This window comes from Solea solea, chromosome 12, assembly GCF_958295425.1.
Source record: "Solea solea chromosome 12, fSolSol10.1, whole genome shotgun sequence".
NCBI lineage: Eukaryota > Metazoa > Chordata > Actinopteri > Pleuronectiformes > Soleidae > Solea > Solea solea.
The window spans coordinates 905,001-932,500 of NC_081145.1; the positions used below are offsets into that span (position 1 = coordinate 905,001).

At 36.7% G+C, this 27,500-nt stretch overlaps 1 protein-coding gene across 1 annotated transcript in view; it reads right to left on the bottom strand.

Annotated features, from left to right (window-relative positions):
* zfpm1 (zinc finger protein, FOG family member 1) overlaps window positions 1–27,500 on the bottom strand; it is an 89,846-nt gene that overhangs the window by 36,136 nt on the left and 26,210 nt on the right. The window contains exon 2 of the mRNA XM_058646489.1: window positions 8,555–8,677. Coding sequence (XP_058502472.1) covers window positions 8,555–8,677 — 123 coding nt within the window. The remainder of the gene's footprint in view (window positions 1–8,554; window positions 8,678–27,500) is intronic.

Here is a 27,500-nt window from a genome sequence, read left to right on the forward strand (position 1 = left end):
GTGTAGTTGTGTGTGTGTGTGTACATGTGTGCGTGTAGTTGTGTGTGTGCGTGTACATGTGTGCGTGTAGTTGTGTGTGTGTGTGTGTGTGTGTGTGTGTGTCTGTGTGTGTGTACATGTGTGTGTGTGTGTCATCAGGTTCCTGTTATCGTTTTATGATAACAAAAAAAAGTGAACTTGAGTTTTTTTTGGCGTGAAGCTGCAACTGTAGAGTGATTCTGAGAAAGAGAGAGAGGGGGAGAGTTGTGTGTGTGTGTGTGTGTGTGTGTGTGTGCGCTGCATTAACACACTGCCTCTCTCTGTCACCCTGAGGAGGATGAGGAGGGAGAAAACAGACAGAGAACTCACTCCAGTGTTTTTCCTGCTTAAGTTATCAGGACGGTTATCGCGTGTGTGTGTTTGTGTGTGTGCGTGTGTGTGTGCGTGTGTGTGTGTGTGTGTGTGTGTGTGTGTGTGTGTCTCCTCCAGATGGTGGATAAGAGGCCTTGCCTTTATTAGCCAGTTGTGGCCTGATAAAGACCTGGTATTGATCCCAGGTTGAAAGAGCAGGTTCGTCAAACATGGCTGATTTACAGAGAACTGATAATGGCAGCACACACACACACACACACACACACACACACACACAAAGAGAGAGAGAGAGATCAGTGTTTCCCAAACACTGGATCAGGACCCACCGATGGATCACATGAGATCTGAGTTCAGATTTAGGTTTAAAATGAAGTTTCAATCACAGCTCGTCGTCGTTGTCACTTCAGTGTTTGTGACAGTAATGTGAGAGGCCGTAGGAGAGGGCGTGTCGGTGTTTAAATTGGTTTAAGTTTAAACACAAACACGTCTTTCTGATTGGGTAGCAGGGCTCAGGGTACCAGAGTGAAATGGTACGGTTTAGCTCCGCCCATGACAGTCATCTGATTGGGCGACAGAAAAACAATGGATGAAAATATCCTATGGAAGTGGACACAAACGTCCACTGTCTGTCCTCACACAGGGACTCTGTCTGGAGCTGCTGGACGGCCTCCTGTTGTCTGTTGAAGCCATTAGGCACCGCCCACAACCCCGCCTCCTAACTAAAGGTTCTTGTTGACTGTCGACAGTTAAACATTGTTTCACTTTAACAAATACTATGTTATTGATATTATTATAAAATAAGACGTTTACTGCAGTAATATTATATAGAGTACTTTTAAATGTCATAGACTAAGACGTTCACTGCAGTAATATTATATAGAGTACTTTTAAATGTCATAGACTAAGACGTTCACTGCAGTAATATTATATAGAGTACTTTTAAATGTCATAGACTAAGACGTTCACTGCAGTAATATTATATAGAGTACTTTTAAATGTCATAGACTAAGACGTTCACTGCAGTAATATTATATAGAGTACTTTTAAATGTCATAGACTAACACGTTCACTGCAGTAATATTATATAGAGTACTTTCAAATGTCATAGACTAAGACGTTTACTGCAGTAATATTATATAGAGTACTTTTAAATGTCATAGACTAAGACGTTCACTGCAGTAATATTATATAGAGTACTTTTAAATGTCATAGACTAAGACGTTCACTGCAGTAATATTATATAGAGTACTTTTAAATGTCATAGACTAAGACGTTCACTGCAGTAATATTAAGACGTTCACTGCAGTAATATTATATAGAGTACTTTCAAATGTCATAGACTAAGACGTTTACTGCAGTAATATTATATAGAGTACTTTTAAATGTCATAGACTAAGACGTTAACTGCAGTAATATTATATAGAGTACTTTCAAATGTCATAGACTAAGACGTTCACTGCAGTAATATTATATAGAGTACTTTTAAATGTCATAGACTAAGACGTTCACTGCAGTAATATTATATAGAGTACTTTTAAATGTCATAGACTAAGACGTTCACTGCAGTAATATTATATAGAGTACTTTTAAATGTCATAGACTAAGACGTTCACTGCAGTAATATTATATAGAGTACTTTTAAATGTCATAGACTAAGACGTTCACTGCAGTAATATTATATAGAGTACTTTTAAATGTCATAGACTAACACGTTCACTGCAGTAATATTATATAGAGTACTTTCAAATGTCATAGACTAAGACGTTTACTGCAGTAATATTATATAGAGTACTTTTAAATGTCATAGACTAAGACGTTCACTGCAGTAATATTATATAGAGTACTTTTAAATGTCATAGACTAAGACGTTCACTGCAGTAATATTATATAGAGTACTTTTAAATGTCATAGACTAAGACGTTCACTGCAGTAATATTAAGACGTTCACTGCAGTAATATTATATAGAGTACTTTCAAATGTCATAGACTAAGACGTTTACTGCAGTAATATTATATAGAGTACTTTTAAATGTCATAGACTAAGACGTTAACTGCAGTAATATTATATAGAGTACTTTCAAATGTCATAGACTAAGACGTTCACTGCAGTAATATTATATAGAGTACTTTTAAATGTCATAGACTAAGACGTTCACTGCAGTAATATTATATAGAGTACTTTTAAATGTCATAGACTAAGACGTTCACTGCAGTAATATTATATAGAGTACTTTTAAATGTCATAGACTAAGACGTTCACTGCAGTAATATTATATAGAGTACTTTTAAATGTCATAGACTAAGACGTTCACCGCAGTAATATTATATAGTACTTTTAAATGTCATAGACTAAGACGTTCACTGCAGTAATATTATATAGAGTACTTTTAAATGTCATAGACTAAGATGTTCACTGCAGTAATATTATATAGAGTACTTTTAAATGTCATAGACTAAGACGTTCACTGCAGTAATATTATATAGAGTACTTTTAAATGTCATAGACTAAGACGTTCACTGCAGTAATATTATATAGAGTACTTTTAAATGTCATAGACTAAGACGTTCACTGCAGTAATATTATATAGAGTACTTTTAAATGTCATAGACTAAGACGTTCACTGCAGTAATATTATATAGAGTACTTTTAAATGTCATAGACTAAGACGTTCACTGCAGTAATATTATATAGAGTACTTTTAAATGTCATAGACTAACACGTTCACTGCAGTAATATTATATAGAGTACTTTCAAATGTCATAGACTAAGACGTTTACTGCAGTAATATTATATAGAGTACTTTTAAATGTCATAGACTAAGACGTTCACTGCAGTAATATTATATAGAGTACTTTTAAATGTCATAGACTAAGACGTTCACTGCAGTAATATTATATAGAGTACTTTTAAATGTCATAGACTAAGACGTTCACTGCAGTAATATTAAGACGTTCACTGCAGTAATATTATATAGAGTACTTTCAAATGTCATAGACTAAGACGTTTACTGCAGTAATATTATATAGAGTACTTTTAAATGTCATAGACTAAGACGTTAACTGCAGTAATATTATATAGAGTACTTTCAAATGTCATAGACTAAGACGTTCACTGCAGTAATATTATATAGAGTACTTTTAAATGTCATAGACTAAGACGTTCACTGCAGTAATATTATATAGAGTACTTTTAAATGTCATAGACTAAGACGTTCACTGCAGTAATATTATATAGAGTACTTTTAAATGTCATAGACTAAGACGTTCACTGCAGTAATATTATATAGAGTACTTTTAAATGTCATAGACTAAGACGTTCACTGCAGTAATATTATATAGAGTACTTTTAAATGTCATAGACTAACACGTTCACTGCAGTAATATTATATAGAGTACTTTCAAATGTCATAGACTAAGACGTTTACTGCAGTAATATTATATAGAGTACTTTTAAATGTCATAGACTAAGACGTTCACTGCAGTAATATTATATAGAGTACTTTTAAATGTCATAGACTAAGACGTTCACTGCAGTAATATTATATAGAGTACTTTTAAATGTCATAGACTAAGACGTTCACTGCAGTAATATTAAGACGTTCACTGCAGTAATATTATATAGAGTACTTTCAAATGTCATAGACTAAGACGTTTACTGCAGTAATATTATATAGAGTACTTTTAAATGTCATAGACTAAGACGTTAACTGCAGTAATATTATATAGAGTACTTTCAAATGTCATAGACTAAGACGTTCACTGCAGTAATATTATATAGAGTACTTTTAAATGTCATAGACTAAGACGTTCACTGCAGTAATATTATATAGAGTACTTTTAAATGTCATAGACTAAGACGTTCACTGCAGTAATATTATATAGAGTACTTTTAAATGTCATAGACTAAGACGTTCACTGCAGTAATATTATATAGAGTACTTTTAAATGTCATAGACTAAGACGTTCACCGCAGTAATATTATATAGTACTTTTAAATGTCATAGACTAAGACGTTCACTGCAGTAATATTATATAGAGTACTTTTAAATGTCATAGACTAAGACGTTCACTGCAGTAATATTATATAGAGTACTTTTAAATGTCATAGACTAAGATGTTCACTGCAGTAATATTATATAGAGTACTTTTAAATGTCATAGACTAAGACGTTCACTGCAGTAATATTATATAGAGTACTTTTAAATGTCATAGACTAAGACGTTCACTGCAGTAATATTATATAGAGTACTTTTAAATGTCATAGACTAAGACGTTCACTGCAGTAATATTATATAGAGTACTTTTAAATGTCATAGACTAAGACGTTCACTGCAGTAATATTATATAGAGTACTTTTAAATGTCATAGACTAAGACGTTCACTGCAGTAATATTATATAGAGTACTTTTAAATGTCATAGACTAAGACGTTCACTGCAGTAATATTATATAGAGTACTTTTAAATGTCATAGACTAACACGTTCACTGCAGTAATATTATATAGAGTACTTTCAAATGTCATAGACTAAGACGTTTACTGCAGTAATATTATATAGAGTACTTTTAAATGTCATAGACTAAGACGTTCACTGCAGTAATATTATATAGAGTACTTTTAAATGTCATAGACTAAGACGTTCACTGCAGTAATATTATATAGAGTACTTTTAAATGTCATAGACTAAGACGTTCACTGCAGTAATATTATATAGAGTACTTTTAAATGTCATAGACTAAGACGTTCACTGCAGTAATATTATATAGAGTACTTTTAAATGTCATAGACTAAGACGTTAACTGCAGTAATATTATATAGAGTACTTTCAAATGTCATAGACTAAGACGTTCACTGCAGTAATATTATATAGAGTACTTTTAAATGTCATAGACTAAGACGTTCACTGCAGTAATATTATATAGAGTACTTTTAAATGTCATAGACTAAGACGTTCACTGCAGTAATATTATATAGAGTACTTTTAAATGTCATAGACTAAGACGTTCACTGCAGTAATATTAAGACGTTCACTGCAGTAATATTATATAGAGTACTTTCAAATGTCATAGACTAAGACGTTCACTGCAGTAATATTATATAGAGTACTTTTAAATGTCATAGACTAAGACGTTCACTGCAGTAATATTATATAGAGTACTTTTAAATGTCATAGACTAAGACGTTAACTGCAGTAATATTATATAGAGTACTTTTAAATGTCATAGACTAAGACGTTCACTGCAGTAATATTAAGACGTTCACTGCAGTAATATTATATAGAGTACTTTCAAATGTCATAGACTAAGACGTTCACTGCAGTAATATTATATAGAGTACTTTTAAATGTCATAGACTAAGACGTTCACTGCAGTAATATTATATAGAGTACTTTTAAATGTCATAGACTAAGACGTTCACTGCAGTAATATTATATAGAGTACTTTTAAATGTCATAGACTAAGACGTTCACTGCAGTAATATTATATAGAGTACTTTTAAATGTCATAGACTAAGACGTTCACCGCAGTAATATTATATAGTACTTTTAAATGTCATAGACTAAGACGTTCACTGCAGTAATATTATATAGAGTACTTTTAAATGTCATAGACTAAGACGTTCACTGCAGTAATATTATATAGAGTACTTTTAAATGTCATAGACTAAGACGTTCACTGCAGTAATATTATATAGAGTACTTTTAAATGTCATAGACTAAGACGTTCACTGCAGTAATATTATATAGAGTACCTTTAAATGTCATAGACTAAGACGTTCACTGCAGTAATATTATATAGTACTTTTAAATGTCATAGACTAAGACGTTCACTGCAGTAATATTATATAGAGTACTTTTAAATGTCATAGACTAAGACGTTCACTGCAGTAATATTATATATAGTACTTTTAAATGTCATAGACTAAGACGTTCACTGCAGTAATATTATATAGAGTACTTTTAAATGTCATAGACTAAGACGTTCACTGCAGTAATATTATATAGAGTACTTTTAAATGTCATAGACTAAGACGTTCACTGCAGTAATATTATATATAGTACTTTTAAATGTCATAGACTAAGACGTTCACTGCAGTAATATTATATAAAGTACTTTTAAATGTCATAGACTAAGACGTTCACTGCAGTAATATTATATAGAGTACTTTTAAATGTCATAGACTAAGACGTTCACTGCAGTAATATTATATAGAGTACTTTTAAATGTCATAGACTAAGACGTTCACTGCAGTAATATTATATATAGTACTTTTAAATGTCATAGACTAAGACGTTCACTGCAGTAATATTATATAGAGTACTTTTAAATGTCATAGACTAAGACGTTCACTGCAGTAATATTATATAGAGTACTTTTAAATGTCATAGACTAAGACGTTCACTGCAGTAATATTATATATAGTACTTTTAAATGTCATAGACTAAGACGTTCACTGCAGTAATATTATATAGAGTACTTTTAAATGTCATAGACTAAGACGTTCACTGCAGTAATATTATATAGAGTACTTTTAAATGTCATAGACTAAGACGTTCACTGCAGTAATATTATATATAGTACTTTTAAATGTCATAGACTAAGACGTTCACTGCAGTAATATTATATAGAGTACTTTTAAATGTCATAGACTAAGACGTTCACTGCAGTAATATTATATATAGTACTTTTAAATGTCATAGACTAAGACGTTCACTGCAGTAATATTATATAGAGTACTTTTAAATGTCATAGACTAAGACGTTCACTGCAGTAATATTATATATAGTACTTTTAAATGTCATAGACTAAGACGTTCACTGCAGTAATATTATATAGAGTACTTTCAAATGTCATAGACTAAGATGTTTACTGCAGTAATATTATATAGTACTTTTAAAAGAGAACATCTGTTAACCTTAAAACATATCTTCACCTAAAAATGTAGTCATTTACGTTGTGGGGACTTGATTTTTGTCCCGACAAGGAAGACAAGTCCCCATAATGTGACTGTGTAAACAGTTTTAGGTCCCCACAACATTAGTAATACCTGCACACACACACACACACGCACACACTCACAGACACACACACGCACACACTCACAGACACACACAGACACACACAGACGCGCACACACCCACAGACACACACAGACGCACACGCACACACACGTGCACACACCTCCAGCTAATCTCTAATCTGGTCTCGATTAGCACCTGACAGAATTTCCATGGCTTTATCAAACCGAGCAAACCAACAGACTCTTATCACCTGCAGCCTCCAAATTTCACAAGAGCAGGAATTTTTCAGATTAAAACACAGAGAGAGAGAGAGAGAGAGAAAGAGAGAGGTGAACTGTTGAATAAGTCAAAAGAATAAGAGTGAGAGGGTGAATTCATCATCGTTGACACTGAGGCTGCCACAAATAATCCATTATAAATGACTCACTCTCTAAATGAATGAACCACCCACTATATCCACAACTGGTTAATCAGTTGTTGTTGTTGTTATTTTAAATAATTAAAACTCAAGGTTTTCTGCTTTTTTCATCTTCAAAAATGTGAATATTTTATGATATATTTGTTGGTGAAATGAGGTCTTTTATTTTGGCGAATGAATGTTTTTGTTTTACTATACAATATATGTATTATATATACACATATAAATGTATATGTATCTGAGCGTATACTCAGACTCTGTGACATCATTTCTGACATTTTTTCTGCTTGTTTTGCTCCATAAAAGAATTCATTCAAACTGAACACATGTTGTGTTTGAGGACAAAAACTTTATCATTTCCAGGTTTGAGCAACATTTTCGGACATTTTTTGGACCAAATAACAAATGGATTCATGGAAAAAAAAACTCTTGGTAATAATGTGTATATATATATATATATATATATACACACACATAAATACACATATATGTATATATACACACACATACACATATGTGTGTGTATATATATATGTATTTATGTGTATATACACATAAATACATATATACACACACATACTGTATATATATATATTCACACATACATATATACATATATATATTACATACATATATATATATGTATATGTATATATATATATATATATATATATATAAACTGTATATGTATATGTATATGTATATATATGCTTCTAAGACTGATTGTTGGTAATTGTATATTACAGATGACATTTCTCTTCCTGACCTGGACTGGAACTGTTTTCGCCCTCTATTGAATCATCGGGGTCCGAGGCTCCGCCCTCCTCTCCTGATAGGCTGTGGTTGTCCAGCACGTCGTCCTCGCCGCCGTCAAGTTCTCCGAGTGAGCCTGAGAAGAAGAGGCGGGGAACAGTGAACACCGCTGAATTTTATCATGTCAGTGTTGTTATTTTCTCCTTTTGGCGCCGAAACTAAAATAAAAAGGGGGCGTGGTCACAAAGAGCTTCAACAAAGAGACAAACGACAAGAAAACCACTGACGTTAAACGTAATCAATTAATCAAACAATGCAATGAAATAAACCAAAACTGATAAGAAACCTGATAAACTGAGTGCAATAAAAACTCAAATGTGTTTTTGATGAACTTTTGTTTCAAAACGATCACAAAGAAAATATTGAATTATTGTATTTTGAAAACAAATTAAAAAAACACCTACAATTAATCGATTCATCTATTTTTCATAAATGACATTGATTACATGATATTTAAGTATTTTGATTTTGTTTTATTCATAATTCAAACCAGTTTCTGTCATTTTTCAGCTTCTTAAATGTGAATATTTTCTATTTTTTAGTTTTTAAACGTGAATATTTTCTACTTTCTGTCATTTTTCAGCTTCTTAAATGTGAATATTTTCTACTTTGTCATTTTTCAGCTTCTTAAATGTGAATATTTTCTACTTTCTGTCATTTTTCAGCTTCTTAAATGTGAATATTTTCTACTTTGTCATTTTTCAGCTTCTTAAATGTGAATATTTTCTACTTTCTGTCATTTTTCAGCTTCTTAAATGTGAATATTTTCTACTTTCTGTCATTTTCCAGCTTCTTAAATGTGAATATTTTCTACTTTCTGTCATTTTTCAGCTTCTTAAATGTGAATATTTTCTACTTTCTGTCATTTTTCAGCTTCTTAAATGTGAATATTTTCTAGTTTGATTTTGTGTTTGTGGACAAAACAAATGGAGTTTGTGATGAAATGTTACTTTTTTCTGGATTAAAAAAAGTTTGTGTGATGTTTACAGAATACGAGTCATTTAAGCAGAGTGAGGATGAGGATGAGGATGAGGATTGGAGTGTAATTATGGTTGTCATGGGCCTGGAGTCCAAACAAACCAGAGTGGGAAACATTAAACAAGATCTTTAAAAACACTCCAAACACACACTGGTGCTTAGAAAAAAAAAAAACCTGAACTCATTTAAAATAAAATAAAACCCAGGGTTTGTAAAAGTGGACAAGCTGAAGAATCTAATCCAGAAGATTAATAGCAAGAAGCCAAGAGGGAGCTTAAAGCTAAACGAGAGAGCGATTAGTGGCAGCCTGATCCATATCAATTACACTTTCATAATCCCTGCTGACCACAGTAATTATACTCCACTTTTCATCTGTTTGAAGATTAGACACAAAAAAATGGGAGTCCGTTAATGCAATTTTTTTTTAATGACTTGACTAGACATTCATTCATTCACTTAAATGGCAAATGAAGAGGTCAGGAAAATAAATATAAATATATATAAATATAAAATAAATAATGAGTGTTGCTGCATTTATTCATCCATAATCTGATCTGATAATCCTAATCTGGTTCCTAAATATCACTGAAAGTGGGACTTTTTACATGTTTTTGCAGAAAGTTGCTGAGTTTCTGTGCTTCTATTTTTACGAAGATGAACATGGAATTAAAATAAAGACTTAGAACTTTGTAAAAACATGTGTTCAAAACTAAAATATAGAGCTGCCACTAAATTATTTTATTAATCAATTCATCTGGGGATTATTTTCTCCATTAATCCATGAAAATATTCATCAGTCAAACCTGGATATATTTAGCTGAAAAATGACAGAAAGTAGAAAATATTTACATTTAAGAAGCTGAAAAATGACAGAAAGTAGAAAATATTCACATTTAAGAAGCTGAAAAATGACAGAAAGTAGAAAATATTCACATTTAAGAAGCTGAAAAATGACAGAAAGTAGAAAATATTTACATTTAAGAAGCTGAAAAATGACAGAAAGTAGAAAATATTCACATTTAAGAAGCTGAAAAATGACAGAAAGTAGAAAATATTCACATTTAAGAAGCTGAAAAATGACAGAAAGAAGAAAATATTCACATTAAAGAAGCTGAAAAATGACAGAAAGTAGAAAATATTCACATTAAAGAAGCTGAAAAATGACAGAAAGTAGAAAATATTCACATTTAAGAAGCTGAAAAATGACAGAAAGTAGAAAATATTCACATTAAAGATGAAAAATGACAGAAAGTAGAAAATATTCACATTAAAGGAGCTGAAAAATGACAGAAAGTAGAAAATATTCACATTAAAGGAGCTGAAAAATGACAAAGTAAAAATGGATGTGTGTGTGTTTAAAATAAATAAATAAATGGAAATGCAGCAAAAAGAAATAAGTCTTTGAATAAAAATGTTTGTTATTTTTTTAGCAAAAATAAAATATGCAATAAAGACACTGTTGGGAACATATATATTTAATATTTATATCTAATCGTTCTTTTGTTTCCTTCACGTCTAAAAGCAGCGTCGCAGTTATTAGAGTTTCAAGGTTTGCTGGGTTTTTCATGATCAAAGACGCTCTTCGTCTTCGTCAGACAAAACGCTTCTTCTCGCTCAGCTCACGATGAAATGATTCGTTCAAGGTGACGTTTTCTTTTAAGAGGATTAGAGAGTGTGAAGCAGCAAGGGTTAATGAGCTGCTGCCGAGGGTGAAGACGACCTGCACACATAATAATAACCCCCATGAGGAGGAGGAGGTGGAGGAGGAGGAGGAGGAAGAAAGTCAAGGAGGGTGGGACGTTGCGGCTTCACCAGTGAAAATGAACACAGGGATTTTTATTTCCCACCTTTCCTGCTTCAGTCTGTGCAGGTGACAAATTAATTTCCACAAGGTTTCACTGAACCAACGAGTGAATGAGGATGAGGAGGGTGAAGGAGGCGAGGAGGGGTTGATTTGTTTCTGAGCTAAAGCCGTGACTCGGGGCGTGTATATTTACAACGCTGGAACAAAAGGCGTCTGTAATCTACACAAAGCAACAACAATGCCCGTGAATAAAGACACTCGTAGAAGAAGGGAGAGGCAATTTTTCTAATTCTGTTAATTTCACTTCCAAAGCAATTAAACGTGGGCAGAGATAATACGCAGGAAACAATCGTAGACGGAGAAAGTGTTTCTGTCTTTGTAAATGAAACATCTTTAGGCTAATTTCAACTTCCACGCCTACATGGTTTCACTCCAATTTCAGATAAAATTAACACGGCAGCCACATTTGGACCTTCATCAGGAAGACGGCGACGGAGGAAATAAAAAAGATCGATACTGAACACAGTATTTTTAGAATTAGGTCTGAGCTTCGCTGGATCTCATTTTCAGTATCTGTGAGGACATTTTCATACAATTAATTTAGCTTTAATCATAATTGTACAAAGGCAGTCCTCGCTATAAAATTCCAATTATATTCCATGTTTAAAGTTTGAATTATGATTTCTTTCCTCATTACAGCTCTGGTTTAATGAATCAATCTCTGCTTTTCAGACGACAAATTCAAGAGTGGAAAAAGTTTGCAGCTCCACTTTCATCCGAGGACAAATGTCCCTTCTTTGTCTCTCGCCTCCTCGTCCCACCGCAGAGAGACAAGGACCGGATCATCAAGGCCAGAGTGATAAGTGCTGCAGGTTACAACTGTTACAGCGTCAAGTTCACAGGAAAAACCCTTCAAGAGGAAGAGAAACGACAAAAGGTCAACAAACACTACCTCGATGTACCAGCACACACTACCTCGATGTACCAACAAACACTACCTCGATGTACCAGCACACACTACCTCGATGTACCAACAAACACTACCTCGGTGTACCAACAAACACTACCTCGATGTACCAGCACACACTACCTCGATGTACCAACAAACACTACCTCGATGTACCAGCACACACTACCTCGATGTACCAACAAACACTACCTCGATGTACCAGCACACACTACCTCGATGTACCAGCACACACTACCTCGATGTACCAACAAACACTACCTCGATGTACCAGCACACACTACCTCGATGTACCAACAAACACTACCTCGATGTACCAACAAACACTACCTCGATGTACCAGCACACACTACCTCGATGTACCAGCACACACTACCTCGATGTACCAACAAACACTACCTCGATGTACCAGCACACACTACCTCGATGTACCAACAAACACTACCTCGATGTACCAGCACACACTGCCTCAATGTGCCTCAATGTGCCAACAAACACTACCTCGATGTACCAACAAACACTACCTCGGTGTAACAGCAAACACAGCCTCAATGTGCCAACAAACACTAACTCAATGTACCAACAAACACTACCTCGATGTACCAACAAACACTACCTCGATGTACCAACAAACACTACCACAATTTACCAACAAACACTACCTCGATGTACCAGCACACACTGCCTCAATGTGCCAACAAACACTACCTCGGTGTACCAACAAACACTACCACAATTTACCAACAAACACTACCACAATTTACCAACAAACACTACCTCGATGTACCAGCACACACTGCCTCAATGTACCAACAAACACTACCTCGATGTACCAACAAACACTACCACAATTTACCGACAAACACTACCACAATTTACCAACAAACACTACCTCGATGTGCCTACAAACACTACCTCGGTGTACCAGCACACACTGCCTCAATGTACCAACAAAAACTACCTCGATGTACCAACAAACACTACCACAATTTACCAACAAACACTACCTCGATGTACCAACAAACACTACCTCGATGTACCAACAAACACTACCCCAATTTACCAACAAACACTACCTCGATGTACCAACAAACACTACCTCGATGTACCAGCACACACTACCTCGATGTACCAACAAACACTACCTCGGTGTACCAACAAACACTACCTCGATGTACCAGCACACACTACCTCGATGTACCAACAAACACTACCTCGATGTACCAGCACACACTACCTCGATGTACCAACAAACACTACCTCGATGTACCAGCACACACTACCTCGATGTACCAGCACACACTACCTCGATGTACCAACAAACACTACCTCGATGTACCAGCACACACTACCTCGATGTACCAACAAACACTACCTCGATGTACCAACAAACACTACCTCGATGTACCAGCACACACTACCTCGATGTACCAGCACACACTACCTCGATGTACCAACAAACACTACCTCGATGTACCAGCACACACTACCTCGATGTACCAACAAACACTACCTCGATGTACCAGCACACACTGCCTCAATGTGCCTCAATGTGCCAACAAACACTACCTCGATGTACCAACAAACACTACCTCGGTGTAACAGCAAACACAGCCTCAATGTGCCAACAAACACTAACTCAATGTACCAACAAACACTACCTCGATGTACCAACAAACACTACCTCGATGTACCAACAAACACTACCACAATTTACCAACAAACACTACCTCGATGTACCAGCACACACTGCCTCAATGTGCCAACAAACACTACCTCGGTGTACCAACAAACACTACCACAATTTACCAACAAACACTACCACAATTTACCAACAAACACTACCTCGATGTACCAGCACACACTGCCTCAATGTACCAACAAACACTACCTCGATGTACCAACAAACACTACCACAATTTACCGACAAACACTACCACAATTTACCAACAAACACTACCTCGATGTGCCTACAAACACTACCTCGGTGTACCAGCACACACTGCCTCAATGTACCAACAAAAACTACCTCGATGTACCAACAAACACTACCACAATTTACCAACAAACACTACCTCGATGTACCAACAAACACTACCTCGATGTACCAACAAACACTACCCCAATTTACCAACAAACACTACCTCGATGTGCCAACAAACACTACCTCAATGTGCCAACAAACACTACCTCGATGTACCAACAAAAACTACCTCGATGTACCAGCAAACAGTACCTCGATGTACCAACAAACACTATTTTGATGTACCAACAAAAACTACCTCGATGTACCAGCAAACGGTACCTCGATGTACCAACAAACACTATTTCGATGTACCAACAAAAACTACCTCGATGTACCAACACACACTACATCGAACTCTAACCCAACCCTGGTCAACAACTCTGAATAAAGCACACACACACATACACACAGTAAAATTTACCTTAGAGAGAAGTACCAAGGCTGTTCTTGTGACGGGAAACATGAAGAGGATATTTTAAGAGAGAGAAGGGGGAAGAGTCAGGAAGCTGACGCCCTGTAGAAGAGTCACTTATTGATCAGAGTGAAGAGAATTAAACTCTCAGCTTTCCACACGCTGCTATATTTGTTGTGATCCATGATCCAACCCTCAAATGATCAATCAGAAATAATCAACAAAAACTACCTCTGTTCAACAAAAACTACCTCAAATCAACAAAAAACACCTCAAATCATCAACAAAAACTAAATCTGTTCAACAAAAACTACCTCAAATGAATAACAAAATCTACCTCAAATCATCAACAAAAACTACCTCAAATAATCAACAAAGCTACCTCTGTTCAACAAAAACTACCTCTGTTCAACAAAAACTACCTCAAATCATCAACAAAAACCACAACAAAAACTACCTCAAATCAACAACAAAAACTAACTGTTCAACAAAACCTACCTCAAATCAACAAAAACTACCTCTAATCATCAACGAAAACTACCTCAGGTCAACAACAAACACTACCTAAAATCAACAAAAACCACCTCAAATCATCAACAAAAACTAAATCTGTTCAACAAAAACTACCTCAAATAATCAACAAAAACTACCTCAAATCAACAACAAAAACTACCTCAAAATCATCAACAAAAACTACCTCAAATCAACAAAAACTACCTCAAATCATCAACAAAAACCACAACAAAAACTACCTTAAATCAACAACAAAAACTAACTGTTCAACAAAACCTACCTCAAATTAACAAAAACTACCTCTAATCAACAAAAACTACCTCTAATCAACAAAAACTGCCTCAGGTCAACAACAAAAACTACCTCAAATCAACAAAATCTACCTCAAATCATCAACAAAACTACCTCAGACATCAACAAAAACCACAACAAAAACTACCTCAAATCAACAACAAAAACTACCTCAAATCATCAACAAAGACCACAACAAAAACTACCTCAAATCAACAACAAAAACTACCTCAAATCATCAACAAAGACCACAACAAAAACTACCTCAAATGAACAACAAAAACTAACTGTTCAACAAAACCTACCTCAAATCAACAAAAACTACCTCCAATCAACAAAAACTACCTCAGGTCAACAAAAACTACCTCAAATCATCAACAAAAACCACAACAAAACCTACCTCAAATCAACAAAAACTACCTCCAATCATCAACAAAAACTACCTCAAATCAACAAAAACCACCTCAAATCATCAACAAAAACTACCTCAAATCAACAACAAAAACCACCTCAAATGAATTACAAAAACTACCTTAAAATCATCAACAAAAACTACCTCAAATCAACAACAAAAACCACCTCAAATGAATTACAAAAACTACCTTAAAATCAACAACAAAAACCACCTCAAATGAATTACAAAAACTACCTTAAAATCAACAACACAAACTACCTCAAATAATCAACAAAATCTACCTCAAATCAACAAAACTACCTCAAATCATCAACAAAACTAACTGTTCAACAAAAACTACCTCAAATCAACAAAACTTCCTCTAATCAACAAAAACTACCTCAAATCATCAACAAAAACTACCTCACGTCAACAAAAACTACCTCTGTTCAACAAAAACTACCTCAAATCATCAACAAAAAACGACCTCAAATCAACAAAATCTACCTCAAATCAGCAACAAAAACCCACCTCAAATCACAACTTTAAAAACACTCACAACTAATTTATAGTTTTTCTGATTGTTTGTAAAAAAAAAAGATTGATTTGATGATTTTGTTGTTGTTGGATTTCTTTGATTGAAATCAGCAGCAGCGTCGTCGTCTTCCTGCTGACTTGTTTGTTTCTGTTATCTGACATTTCCCAGAATCATAGATGAAGTGATTATGAAATGATCACCTCATCACAAACCAAACCACCACAACAACACATTCACATCTGCGACATCACTTTTGACAAGAAAGGTCATATTTAAAAAAAACAATATAAAAATAAAGCTGAATCTGTGAATGTGAAATAAAGTGTCTTGTGTTTGTTAAATAAATAGATGTTCAGGTCCCTCTGTGTATTTAAAACATAATTAGCAAGAGTATTTGAAGGATTCCTGGGGAATCATTTGTTTTCCAGGTCCCTGAACGTATCACAATAAAACAAATATTCAGTCTCTGACTTTATTTACATTTATTTTAAAATCCTCATTTACATTCATTCATAATTTGCTTGTGTTTTTGTTTTTTTGGCCTCATGTTTGAAGAAATTCTAGGAATAATAATTAGTTTTCCAGGTCCCTGAACACCTCACAGTCGCATCAATATTCAGTCTCTCTCTTTCTCTCTCATCTCTCCTTTATTATTCTCACTTCCTCCTCTCTTTCTCTCTTTATCTGTCCGTTCCTCATCCTCTCTTATCCTTATCCTCACCACCACCTCCACCTCTTTTCTTCCTCTCTCTCTCTCTGTCCCTGATCGTCCGTCACCCCCCTCCTCCTCCTCCTCCTCCTCCTCCTCCTCCTCCTCCTCCTCCTCGTGTTGGTGCGGTGACTGGGAGCGTCACTCGGCGTGGATAGCTGCGAGCCGTTGGCGGTTATCGTCCGCTGCAGACTCTCTCTGCCGGTCTGATCTGTCTCCTCTTCATTAAGCAAATACGCCGACGTGGAAATGAAAACATAATAGCTATTTGATTTCCAGCGAGATATTTTGCATATTGGTTCGGAGCTGATAGCGGAATTTCATCAAGTCATTTTTTTTTCTTCCTTCCCCCCACATCTACCCCTCCCTCCTCCTCCTCCTCCTCCTCCTCCTCCATCCTCTCGCTTTTAAAAACTGAATTATTGAGCTGGTCTGATTCTCTGCTGCGTTTCTTTACACCGCTGCAAAGACGGGGGAAAAAGAAGGAAAGAGAAAGAGACGACTTAAACGATTACATATCCCTCCATTTCCATCTTTTCTCTTTTTGATAACAAGTGGAGGGGAGAATGTAAAGAATTCACAGTACTTATGGTCGACTATACGAACCAGAGATAGGAGAGAAAATTAACTCCTTAATGAGAACAGAAGTCTTCCTGATAAAACAGAGAGAGAGATGGAAGAAAGAAATGATGTCAAAACATAACCCGACTGAGGTGAATATGACACAACAACAATACCATCGCGGAAGAGCGTTATTATTATTATTATTATTATTATTATAAGTTTAAAAAATCATCTAAAATGACACCATCACCACTTTGATCTTTCACCTGAGGGGGCGCTACAGAGCCATTTTGCATGAGTTTTTCACATTTTCATTATTTTACAAAATTTCTCGCCACGTCCGATTTGTGTGATGCTTTGTTTTGATTTTAGGGGCTCACATTTGCGATCAAAGGTGGAGAAAAACAACTTATGGAGGGAGCAGGTAAAGCAGCCACAGCGCCCCCTACAGTCCCACACAGTGCCAGTGTGAGGGACACTGGCTCCTGAGGAGAGAGGAGAACGTTCGCCCTGGAGGAGAAGAACATCAGAAGCCTCTTCACAGTCAGAGGGCTGATCTGATAGGACGGCGCCTCCTTCAGGACAAACACTCAGCAGCAGCAGCAGCAGCAGCGGCGGCAGCAGCTACGCCCCAGGAAATAAATCTCCCCGTTACTGCTGCACATGTAGGAACAGAGCTGATAGTAGAGCTGCCATGTAGCTGCTGCTGCTGTACGTACACACACACACACACACACCTAATATTGATGACAAATAGTAAAAGTATTTTTGTGTTACAGCAGAATTTCACCATATTTAGAAGCAGTTTTATAAAAAAATTCTTCATTAAACAATACTTTAAAGAAACAACAGCAGATCATTTATTTTACATCATATTAAAGTAAAGTACGCAACAAAGTACAAAACAAAGTACACAACAAAGTACGTAACAAAGTACGTAACAAAGTGCGCAACAAAGTACGTAACAAAGTACGTAACATAGAACGTAACAAAGTACTCAACAAAGTACATAACAAAGTACGTAACAAAGTACTCAACAAAGTATGCATACGTAACAAAGTACTCAACAAAGTACTCAACAAAGTACGTAACAAAGTATGTAACAAAGTGTGCAACAAAGTACGTAACAAAGTACGCAACAAAGTACATAACAAAGTACGTAACATAGTACATAAAGTACACAACAAAGTAGGCAACGAAGTACTCAACAAAGTATGTAACAAAGTACGTAACATAGTACGTAACAAAGTACGCAACAAAGTACTCAACAAAGTACGTAACAAAGTATGCGACAAAGTATGTAACAAAGTGCGCAACAAAGTACATAAAGTACGTAACAGTACATAAAGTACACATTAAGGACACAACAAAGTCTGTAACGAAGTACGTAACATAGTACATAACAAAGTAGGAAACAAAGTAAGTAAATAAGCATGGAACAAAGTACGCAACAAAATGCGTAGATAAGTAGGTAACAAAGTATGCACATGTACTTGCATATGTAAGAAAGTACACACGTAAGGTAGAGGAGAGAGTATTTAAAGAAAAGTACTAAATAAAGTATGCAATTAAAATGGTACATAAAGTATGCAAGAAAGAAAGTACTTTAAGTACACATGGTGAAGGTACATGAGTACATTAGAGGAGAAGAGCGTGTGTTGACAGTTTGAGTTCAGACTGTTTCAGTTTCAGTCGACTGAAGAAAAACTGCTGATAAAAGTTTCACTGATAAGATAGAAAAAAGAAACAGATTAGAACTTTCCCAGAGAGAGAGAGACAGAGAGAGAGAGACAGAGAGACAGAGGCAGAGAGACAGAGGCAGAGAGAGAGAGAGTGAGACAGAGGCAGAGAGACAGAGGCAAAGAGACAGAGACAGAGGCAGAGAGAGAGAGAGACAGAGGCAGAGAGACAGAGGCAGAGAGAGAGACAGAGACAGAGAGACAGAGGCAGAGAGAGAGAGAGTGAGACAGAGGCAGAGGAAGAGGCAGAGAGACAGAGGCAGAGGCAGAGAGAGAGACAGAGAGACAGAGGCAGAGAGAGAGAGAGAGAGAGAGAGAGAGGCAGACAGAGAGACAGAGGCAGAGAGACAGAGGCAGAGAGACAGAGGCAGAGAGAGAGAGAGAGGCAGACAGAGAGACAGAGGCAGAGAGACAGAGGCAGAGAGAGAGAGGCAGAGAGAGAGAGACAGAGGCAGAGAGACAGAGGCAGAGAGACAGAGGCAGAGAGAGAGAGGCAGAGAGAGAGAGACAGAGACAGAGGCAGAGAGAGAGAGGCAGAGAGAGAGACAGAGAGACAGAGGCAGAGAGAGAGAGCGTGAGACAGAGGCAGAGAGACAGAGGCAGAGGCAGAGAGACAGAGGCAGAGAGAGAGACAGAGAGACAGAGGCAGAGAGAGAGAGAGTGAGACAGAGGCAGAGAGAGAGACAGAGAGACAGAGGCAGAGGCAGACAGAGAGACAGAGAGACAGAGGCAGAGAGAGAGACAGAGGCAGAGAGAGACAGCGAGACAGAGAGAGAGAGAGAGACAGACAGAGGCAGAGTGTAGTGACTTAAGTGTAAAGAGTGTAGAGTGTAAAGAGTGTAGAGTGTAAAGAGTGTAAAGTGTGTAAACAGTGTTAAGTGTGTAAAAAGTGTAAAGTGTGTGAAGAGTGTAACAAAGTGTAAAGAGTGTAAACAGTGTTAAGTGTGTAAAAAGTGTAAAGAGTGTAAAGTGTGTAAAGAGTGTAAAGTGTGTAAAAAGTGTAGAGTGTAAAAAGTGTAAAGTGTGTAAAGTGAGTAAAAAGTTTAAAGTGTAAAGTATAAAGTGTGTAAAGAGTGTAAAGTGTGTAAAGAGTTTAAAGTGTATAAACAGTGTAAAGTGTGTAAAGAGTGTAAAGTGTGTAAAGAGTTTAAAGTGTTTAAAAAGCGTAAAGTGTGGAAAGAGTGTTAAGTGTGTAAAAAGTGTAAAGTGTGTAAAAAGTGTAAAGTATAAAGTGTGTAAAGTGTGTAGAGTTTAAAGTGTGTAAAAAGTGTAAAGAGTGTAAAAAGTGTAAAGTGTGTAAAGTGAGTAAAAAGTTTAAAGTGTAAAGTATAAAGTGTGTAAAGAGTGTAAAGTGTGTAAAGAGTTTAAAGTGTATAAAAAGTGTAAAGTGTGTAAAGAGTGTAAAGTGTGTAAAGAGTTTAAAGTGTTTAAAAAGCGTAAAGTGTGTAAAGAGTGTTAAGTGTGTAAAAAGTGTAAAGTGTGTAAAAAGTGTAAAGTATAAAGTGTGTAAAGTGTGTAGAGTTTAAAGTGTGTAAAAAGTGTAAAGAGTGTAAAAAGTGTAAAGTGTGTAAAGTGAGTAAAAAGTTTAAAGTGTAAAGTATAAAGTGTGTAAAGAGTGTAAAGTGTGTAAAGAGTTTAAAGTGTTTAAAAAGCGTAAAGTGTGTAAAGAGTGTTAAGTGTGTAAAAAGTGTAAAGTGTGTAAAAAGTGTAAAGTATAAAGTGTGTAAAGTGTGTAAAGAGTTTAAAGTGTGTAAAGAGTTTAAAGTGTATAAAAAGTGTAAAGTGTGTAAAGAGTGTAAAGTGTGTAAAGAGTTTAAAGTGTTTAAAAAGCGTAAAGTGTGTAAAGAGTGTTAAGTGTGTGAAAAGTGTAAAGTGTGTAAAGAGTGTAAAGTATAAAGTGTGTAAAGTGTGTAAAGAGTTTAAAGTGTGTAAAGAGTTTAAAGTGTATAAAAAGTGTAAAGTGTGTAAAGAGTGTAAAGTGTGTAAAGAGTTTAAAGTGTTTAAAAAGCGTAAAGTGTGTAAAGAGTGTTAAGTGTGTGAAGAGTGTAAAGTGTGTGAAAAGTGTAAAGTGTGTAAAGAGTGTAAAAAGTGACCTGTTCCCATCAAAGACCACAAACAGAAAAACAATAACGTTTATAAAATGCATTTTTTGACGAGTCGATATTTTACAAAAAACACAAACTGATCAGGAAACAATCGCTAAATGATTCATCATCGATTATACACACACACACACACACACACACACACGGACACAAGGTCAGAGAGTGTGTGAGGTCGTCTCATCTTTGTACCATCTTCATCTTCGTCATCATCATCATCTAAGAGACTATTTGTCTTCATATCTGCTGCTGCTGCTGCACTGATATAAAACACACACTCAGCCTTGAGTCTCACGCTGGAAACACACACGCGCACGCGCACAGCACGCACACACACACACACACAGCAGCAGGTCATTGTCGACGTGGTTGTGGCTGTGAAATTTATCGATGGGATTCATTCACAAGGTCTGAGCTGCAGACACTGCAGTGTGTGTGTGCGTGTGCGTGTGCGTGTGCGTGTGCGTGCGTGTGTGTGTGTGTGCGCGTGTGTGTGTGCGTGTGTGTGTGCGTGTGCGTGTGTGTGTCTGTGAATCCTCCCTCAGGTCACAGTGTCTTCACTCAGACGTGGTCTAGATTTACATGTGTATATGGTGACATGAGACCAGATCTGGTCCTGGACCTGGCAGATCCTTCATTCACATTGACCTCAGTGACACAAAGTGACCACATGAGGCAGCAGAGGACCAGCAGCTAAAATCACTGGTTTCCTCTATGGACTTTGGTGTGGGAGAGTGAGTGTGTATAATCCCTCCTTATTGATCTCAACCTTGAAAACAGACGGGAGGCTGATGAGAGATTATGATGGTATGCAGGAGGGGGGGGGGGGGGGGGGGGGGGGGCGGGGGGGGAGGAGAGAGAGAGAGACTCATTCCACTGTGTTCCTCCCTCGCTTGCCCTTGGACCCACCGTCTTTGACATGAACCAGCTCAGTGTTCACACTGAGACCTGGACTCTCTGCGCTCCTCCTCCTCCTCCTCCTCCTCCTCCTCCTCCTCCTCCTCCCACAGACGTGGCCTCGGCCCTGAAGCTTCTCACCGACTGTGCGGAACTAAAACACGTGCACAGATGTTTCAGCTCCACTTAGACTAAACACAGCAAGGCGAAGGAAAACAGCCATCAGACCAAAACACGACTGAGCTGTGTGTGTGTGTGTGTGTGTGTGTGTCTGTGTGTGTCTGTGTGTGTGTCTGTGTGTCTGTGTGCGTGTGTGTGTGTGTCTGTGTGCGTGTGTGTGTGTCTGTGTGTGTGTCTGTGTGTGTGTGTGTCTGTGTGCGTGTGTGTGTGTCTGTGTGTGTGTGTGTGTGTGTGTCTGTGTGTGTGTGTGTGTCTGTGTGTGTGTCTGTGTGTCTGTGTGCGTGTGTGTGTGTCTGTGTGTGTGTCTGTGTGTGTGTGTGTCTGTGTGCGTGTGTGTGTGTCTGTGTGTGTGTGTGTGTGTGTGTGTGTGTGTCTGAGTGTGTGTGTGTGTGTGTCTGTGTGTGTGTGTGTGTATCTGTGTGTGTGTGTGTGTCTGTGTGTGTGTGTGTGTGTGTGTGTGTGTGTGTCTGTGTGCGTGTGTGTGTGTCTGTGTGTGTCTGAGTGTGTGTGTGTGTGTGTGTGTGTGTGTGTGTCTGTGTGTGTGTGTGTGTGTGTGTGTGTGCGCGCTCATGTTCTATTTGAACTGTGTGACACGCTGACCTCATTCATGACAAACAGAAAAGACACACCACACACGATCAGCACAACATGACTCTGTTGTTCATATCGTTGTGCCGCTTCTACTCAGTCTGTAAACCACTCACTCTCCCACACCAAAGAGAAAATCAGTGATTTTAGCTGCTGGTCCTCTGCTGCCTCGTGTGGTCACTTTGTGTCACTGAGGTTAATCTGAATATAGGATTTTAAAAGCCGAATTGTAAAAATCAGACATTAGAACTTAGTGATGAAGGCAGCAGTGGATCAACAACTCCTGTGTGTGTGATGTTAAAATCACTGATTTTCTCTATGGACTTTGGTGTGGGAGAGTGAGTGGTTTACACACTTCAGTTTCCTGTTTTTGAACTGTTTTTACTGGTTTTTTTTACTGCTTTTAATAGTTTTTTTACTTTTTTTTTAACTTTTATTTAACTGTTTTACGTTTAATAAACGGGTCGCTCCAGTTTGACTGTAGGCGCGTTAACGGAGCTAGCGCAGCTAACAACGCTAACGGAGCTAGCGACACCTGTAGCTCCTTGTCTACAGGTGTCGGGTGATCAGTTCTTCTTCACGCCTCTAAAACACAGCACAGCGCATCTGTATCAAAAGAGCGGCGAAGAAGAACCGCGTCAGAGCTAACGGAGCTCTAATACATTACGTGGTATCGGATCGGTGCATGGACTCCAGTACTCGCCGATACCGATGCCCACATTTTCGGCAGTATCGGAGGCATTTCCGAAACTGGTATCGGAATCGGAACAACTCTATCCATCACTAAGTTCAAATGTCTGATTTCCTGAATGATATTTCATTTAGACTTAACTCAGTGACACAAAGTGACCACACGAGGCAGCAGAGGACCAGCAGCTCCTGTGTGAGTGGTTTACAAAAGTCTCACAGTGAGATAATCACTCAGACTTAAACTGATGTGGCTTTTATTCATAAATAAACAACAGTTTAAAAAGCTTGCAATTAAAAAACATTGTTGCACTGGAAAACCGATGTTTGGTCGCAGTCTAGAAAAATACAAGGAAAAAGACTTGTGCTTGAAGTTGAGCGTGGCATGAGCTGCAGGTTTGGAATAAAAGTCAATATTGCTTTTGTTCCACATGACAGAATCAGAATTATACATCAGTGTCATCTTCAGCTGCTTCTCAAACTGACGAAAGGAGGGAGGAGAGAGGAGGGAGGAGGCAGGGAGGTGGAGGGTAAAAGGGCAGAGAAGTGATGAAGATAAAGAAACAGAAAAAGAAAAGAGATACGGAAAGATGGGTAATATGTGTGTTTTTGTTAGAGTTCAGATGGAGAGGAGGAGGAGGAGGAGGAGGAGGAGGAGGGAGACTTCACTCACTACTTGGCTTTGAATCCGTTATCTGCGCCTCCTGTCACACGGCTTAAAATAAAAATAAAAATAAAGTGTGATGGTGGCGGCGGCAGTAACAGTAACAGCAGTAACAGCAGTAACAGCAGTAACAGTGTGGCAGCAGCGATAGGCCGGCGGAGCACGGAGAGAGGATGTAAAGCAGATAAGTGGTTAAATATAACAACAGTGAAAAGGCTGGCAGCCGCCGAGGAAGAGGCTGATTTCAAGAGGGAGGGAGGGAGGGAGGGAGGGAAGGAGGGAGGGAAGGAGGGCATCAGTGGAGCCCGCAGTGACCAGATAACATCCATGTTAACACAGCCAGTGTGTGTGTGTGTGTGTGTGTGTGAGCAAGAGATCCATAATTATTCTGCTGATCAAACTAAAAATACACACAAAAGTATAAAAAACCTCGACACCGACAGTTATGTTCGCACACACACACACACACATGCACGCGCGCACACGCACACGCACACACACACACACACACACCAGAGCAGCAAAAAGTCACAACAGGATTTGTGATGGGAAAAATGTGCTTTCCTCAGATGACGGTGAGATACAGAGAGAGTACAGCCAAATGTCAAAGATGATAAATGGAAGGGTGCAGAGACAAGATCACACACACACACACACACACGTCCATATTCTACGACTCAATCAGCCTAAATTTGAAAATAAGTTATTTAAAAAAATAAAACACTAATATTAAAAATGTGTTTTTCAAACATGACTCCTCTGTTCAACAAAGTAAATGACTCGAGACTTTAGATAAATCATATACATACTGTATATATATATATGATAAAATACACTAAAAAATACTGTTAAATACACTGTTAAATATACACAAACTATACTGTTAAATATACTGTAAAATATACTTTTAAATACACTGTAAAATATACACTAAACTATACTATAAAATACACTGAAAATACACTGTAAATACACAATAACATTTGGGGAAGGAGTTCCAGACGGACAGCGACTCCAAGCCTGTGTCTACTTTGAAAGTTCTGATCACTGCAAACACATAAAAATCCATATTGTCTTTGTTTTTGCTGAGTTCATAAAGTGTTGTTTGCGTCTTTAAAAGAGTTACAGTGGTGAGACGTTCTCTCACAGAAATCATCATCACGTTTAAATAATGCAGTCAGGGTGTGTGTGTGTGTGTGTGTGTGTGATTATACTAATATGAGGCCGGTGTGGATCGCTGATAGTGCTTTAAAGCAAGGCCTGGTGGACTGAGCTCTGGTACCACCTATCTGTAATTAGTAACCATTCCCTTTCACTGATAAGATAAACTACATCTGACCCTTTTTTCCAATTTGGTCGTCATGGCAACCTAACACACGATGCCCCCCCCCCCCCCCCCCCCCCCCACATCACTACCTCTTAAACCACTGGCCTCGTCCGCCCCCTCCACTCGGATTATTTTAGTGATTAAACAGCAAATAGTGGTGAAGATGTGAGGAGGTGATAAGAGTGTGATTAATAATAGTGTGTGTGTGTGTGTGTGTGTGTGTGACAGAGCGAGAGGGGAGGGGCCAGTCAGTGTCAAACACTCTGTGTAACAAAAAAAGGCTTGGCTTGGCTTTTGTGATGAATAATGGAAATTGAAGATGAGCTGAAAGTGAAATATAAGCACCACGATGAGGGCGATAGATGCCCCGCCCCCTCTCAACGTTCTCAGGAATCTGTCTGTTGATGAATAATGAATGTTGGATTCCAGAGTTTCCTCCTCGCTTTTAAAACACCACGCTGTGGTTTTACAGAGGTCAAAAGAAAGAAAGACAGACCGAAATCACAATACAATATATTATCACGATATTTAAATCACACTACAATATATTATCATATTTAAATCACAATACCATATATTATCACAATACTATATAATATCACGATATTTAAATCAAAATAGGATATTATCACGATATTTAAATCACACTACAATATAATATCACGATATTTAAATCAAAATAGGAAATTATCACGATATTTAAATCACAATACTATATTATCACGATAATTAAATCACACTATGATATATTATCATATTTAAATTACAATACTATATATTATCACAATATTTAAATCATAATACTATATAATATCACAGTATTTAAATCACAATATGATATTATCACAATACTATATAATATCACGATATTTAAATCACACTACGATATTATCACGATATTTAAATCACAATACTATATTATCACAATATTTAAATCACAATATTATATAATATCACGATTTAAATTACAATACGATATTATCACAATATTTAAAGAACACTACAATATTATCACGATATTTAAATCACACTATGATATTATCACGATATTTAAATCACAATATGATATATTATCTTGATATTTAAATCAGAGTATGATATATTATCACATTTAAGTCACAATACGATATTGCGATATTTAAGTCACAATGATTAATATTATCATGATATTTAAGTCAAAATACAATATCGCCATATTTAAGTCACAATGATTATATTATCATGATATTTAAGCCAAAATATGATATTATCACCATATTTAAGTCAAAATGCAATATATTATCATGATACGATATTATCACAATATTACATCACAATCATTATATTATCACAATATTTAAATCAGAATACGACCTATAACGATATTTAAGTGAAAATAGGATATTATCATGATAATAAAGTCACAATACTGCGATATTATCACAATATTGCGAAACAATGTATTGCGATAAACTCGGGTGAGCTCTTGGCACCATCTAGTGGACTGAAACGTCAGGTCACATTTGTTTCACAAAAAGTT